At 43.3% G+C, this 4,460-nt stretch overlaps 1 protein-coding gene across 1 annotated transcript in view; it reads left to right on the top strand.

Moving 5' to 3' along the window:
• Positions 1–638: 638 nt before the first annotated feature.
• Positions 639–4,460, top strand: part of LOC137097646 (histone H1.2-like) — a 22,801-nt gene continuing 18,979 nt past the window's right edge. Inside the window, exon 1 of the mRNA XM_067471717.1 lies at positions 639–715. Coding sequence (XP_067327818.1) covers positions 639–715 — 77 coding nt within the window. The remainder of the gene's footprint in view (positions 716–4,460) is intronic.

Below are 4,460 nucleotides of genomic sequence, written 5' to 3'. Positions count from 1 at the left end.
CTGAACACACCGGCGGATGGTGATGAATTTGTGATTTTATTCTGACCACTTGGCTTTTGTAATTGTATGATATTGTATGATCTGTATTTTAATGTATTTTGTATTAATGTATTATGATGCTACTATGTTTACTATATTTGTGTTGAATTTTCTGCTGTTAGCCAGCCTGAGTCCCTCTTCGGAGGTCGTGAAGGTTATAAAAGCTCTAAATAAATAAATAAATAAATAAATAAATTTTCAAAACAATTCACCAATCTACTGATTTTTTAGAATTATTTTAAGTTTTAAACATATCATTTTTTAAAATAAGACAAACCACAAGAGGGGGTTCTGGGAATTGTAGTGGCTGGTTGTGTCCATTCTCAGTCAGTCAGAGCATGGACATCACCAGTCTTTTTATTGACTGAGAAACACAGAGAGAGAAAACTCCAACTCCCATCATGTTCCGAGACGAACTTTTCAAAGACCACGCTATGCAAGGGCTGCTGGGAAAGTAAGTTCCCAGGGATCCCTCTCTGGAGGAAAAAAATGGACAGACACAGACACAGCAAATCAGCAATCTCAAGCTAAATATCAACGACAAACTGATCAGCTTTGATGTGGTGTCTCTATTTACCGTGGTCCCGGTAGCAGACACCATGGCACTCATCAACCAGAAGTGCTCAGTAGACATCACGGCTCAGTTTCATCATCGCCTCACCACCAGCTACTTTCAGTGAGACAATGAGTTCTATGAACAGAAATATGGAGTAGCTATGGGGAGCCCTCTCAGCCCAGACATAGCTAATTTCTACATGGAACACTTTCAAAAACAAGCCCTGGAAACAGCAACCAAAAGGCCCATGATATGGTTCAGATATGTGGATGACACCTTCACCATTTGGAGCCATGGAGAAGAAGAACTCAACAGGTTCCTGAACCATCTGAACAGCATCCATCCAAACATCCAGTTCACCATGGAAAAAGAAAATGAAGGAAGACTGCCTTTTCTAGATGTCCTAGTCATCCGCAAACCAGATCAACAATTGGGTCACACCGTCTACAGAAAACCCACACACACAGATAGATATCTACATCAAAACTCCAACCATCACCCAAGTCAAAAAAGAAGCCCCATTAAAGGCTTGGCAGACCGTGCAAAAAGAATCTGCGAAGCCCACCTCCTCCAAGATGAACTGAACCACCTCAACTGGGCTCTACAGGCCAATGGAGACTCCACCTCAGACATCAGAATAGCTGCAAGACCAAGAACAAGCCAAGAGAGTAAAGATGAAGATCCACCCAGAGGAAAAGTGTTCCTGCCATACATCAAGGGAACCACTGGCCGCAGAGGGAAGCCGATGAGGAAACACAACATACAAACTATCTACAGACCCACCAAGAAAATCCAACAAATGCTTCATTCAGGAAAGGACAAGAGGGATCCTCTCACTTCTGCAGGAGTCTACCGTACACCATGCAGCCGTGGACAAGTCTACAGAGGGACCACCAAACGCAGCAGCATTGCCCAGACACGAATCAAGGAACATGAAAGGCACTGCAGACTACTTCAACCAGAGAAGTCAGCCATAGCAGAGCACCTAATGAACCAACCTGGACACAGCATATTATTTGAGAACACAGAAATGCTGGACCACTCTCACAACCACCATGTCAAACTACACAGAGAAGCTATTGAAATACACAAGCATGTGGAGAATTTCAACAGAAAGGAGGAAACCATGAAAATGAACAAAATCTAGCTACCAGTATTTAAAAAATTCTAAAATTACCTCACCCTGGTCATTCCACAGATATATAAATCCAATTTTCCCAGTTCCAACAGACCTCACTACCTCTGAGGTAGCCGAGAAGGCCCTGTCTCTCGTCTCCGCCAGACGTATTTGCGATGTAATCAAAGAAACACAGATATCTATAAAAATGGCAAAATACAAGTTGCGAACTGCTATCCAAACAGAACTATGTTAACATCAAGCGTGTAAATACACTGCATGTAAAACACACAAAGAAATTACAAGTTGTGGTGCTACTTGGTTATCTCGTAGTCCTTGAGAAAGTAAACTGTCTTCAGGATACAGTCCAAATAAAGTCTAAATAGTTCAAATTGCTGTCCAATTCAAAATATTATCCAAACTATAATGCGACAAGGATCCCTGGATTGAGGACTTCCCCTTCTTCAAGATTTTGTCTTCTTTATAAAAGTGGGTGGTTCACCATACAGCCATTATTAATAAGACAACTCTGGCCCTACAGTTTGGCCTTCGATAGTGAGCCGAGAAGGCCCTGTCTCTCATCTCCGAGAGGGGAGGCCTGGTCTCTGAGAGGTCCCCTCTATCTTGTGGGGTTCCTCAGGGGGCCATTCTCTCCCCTCTGTTGTTTAACATCTATATGAGACCACTTGCTCAACTAGTCCGAGGTTTTGGGCTTGAGTGTTACCAGTATGCTGATGACACTCAGCTTGTGCTGAGGATGGAGGGCAGACCAGACTCTGTACCTGATTATTTCCATCAGTGCCTCAAGGCCGTTACTGGAAGGCTGTGTGCCAGCAGGTTGAGGGTGAATCCAGCAAAGACGGAGATCCTATGGCTGGGTCAACCGGGCAGTGGGGATATCCAGCTGCCTACCCTGGATGGCAAGGCGCTACGCCCGTCATCATTGGTAAAGAGTCTGGGAGTCCTTTTGGACCCTCTGCTGACGATGGAGGCCCAGGTCTCAGCCATTAGCAGAACCGCCTTCTTTCATCTGCGGCAGGCTAGACGGCTGGCCCCCTCCCTGTCCAGGGACGACCTAGCTACGGTGATCCAGGCCACGGTCATCTCAAGACTGGACTACTGTAACGCCCTCTACATTGGCCTTCCTCTGTCGGTGATCCGGAAGCTCAAGTTGGTACAAAAGACTGAGACTAACTAAAGATGACTCCCTTCCCTTCCCAATTGTCCTGAGCAAAGGGCGGAACCAAAACTTAACGATGATGGACAGGTGACTTGCCCTATGACTGCAACCAAAGGAAGCCACCTATCTGCAGAGTCCCTGAAACCCAGGGCTGCAAACAAACATTTAATACAAAGCAAATAAATTTGGAGCTCCTGGTACAGCTGTACCAGAACAGAGATTCCATCTGAACATGAGGAAGATCATCTTGACTGTGAGAGATATTCAACAGTGGAACTCCCAGCTCCTTCTTTGGAGGCTTTTAAACAGAGGCTGGATGGCCATCTGTTGGAGGTGCTTTGAATACGATTGTCATGCTTCTTGGCAGGGGGTTGGATTGGATGGCCCACAAGATCTCTTCCAGCTCCAAGATTCTTGTCTGCGGAAAATGTAATATTGTTTGCCATAAGATAATAAAGAGCAATCCAACATGATTCAACTTCCTGTCACTCACCATGCAGCAACAATATTGGAAGAATGGACAGCGTCCAATGATGGAACGCAACGAATCCAAGAGATTAAAACCTTAATCGGAATGCTTAAATAAGTATGGAGAAAGAGAGGACGGGTTTGTGAAATTATGCCTTCCAAATGGGTCTGGAAACTCAATCAATCTCCTGATTACTAGAGTTCAATATCAAAGTACATAACCAAAAAAATTACAGTCTCCTTGGCATAGGCAGCTTCCTGCTCATACAGTCTGCTGACTACAGCTTAACAGCAACCTTTTTCTTTTTCTTTATTAAAATGTCAAATTCTATTTCACTTTAAAAACTACTCTCATCTCCAGGGGAAAGTTTGCAGTGCGAGTTTTGACCAATAGTTGGATTTTCTCTGTAATCGATCTTATGAAACCCGCAAACCCCTTGCACAAAGTCTCCTGAAAACTGAATGCGGGAGGAGAAAAGGGCATTAAAGCAAGAACTATCCATTTAGTGACCTAGTTTATTTTGTGTTTGCTCAGCCTGAGTACTCCTGAGGTTTTGATGTATCAATTCATTTAATATGTCCTTTCAGGTTTATTCCTTCCTTGGTAGGTAGTCAATCAAACCATGCAAAGTCAGAACTCCAGGAGAGAACACCACCAGTTAGGTCCAGTCACTTGTTAAAACAGTGGTTCCCAACCACTGGTGGTCCGCAAGACCTAAAATAAGGTCCGCAGTAGGGCTGAGCGGTTTCGTTCGTTAATTTCGTAATTCGTTATTAATTCATTATTTTTTTTGATAACGAAGCGATATTGAACCATTCAGGAGCAACTAAAAAACGAAACGAATTTTTCCAATTCATTTCGTAATTGTTTCGAAATTGTTTCGTTATTATTTCGTTATTATTTCCGTATGTTTGGTGCATGTTTTATAGTCGTTGTTTGTTTTATCAGTGATAAAAAAAAATTATCACACCAACAGTCAACAACAGAGGGAGAGGGAAGCTTCAGAAGTTCCCCCTGTCCCATTTGGAGGGTTTTTTAGCGTATTGCGCAATCGCGTCCGCCATTAACGAATCGATTCGTTATTGTTTCGAAATTGTTT

Source organism: Anolis sagrei, chromosome 10, assembly GCF_037176765.1.
Source record: "Anolis sagrei isolate rAnoSag1 chromosome 10, rAnoSag1.mat, whole genome shotgun sequence".
Lineage (NCBI taxonomy): Eukaryota > Metazoa > Chordata > Lepidosauria > Squamata > Dactyloidae > Anolis > Anolis sagrei.
The sequence above is the reverse complement of the archived record's forward strand: the minus strand, read 5'-3'. Positions and strand labels throughout refer to the sequence as shown.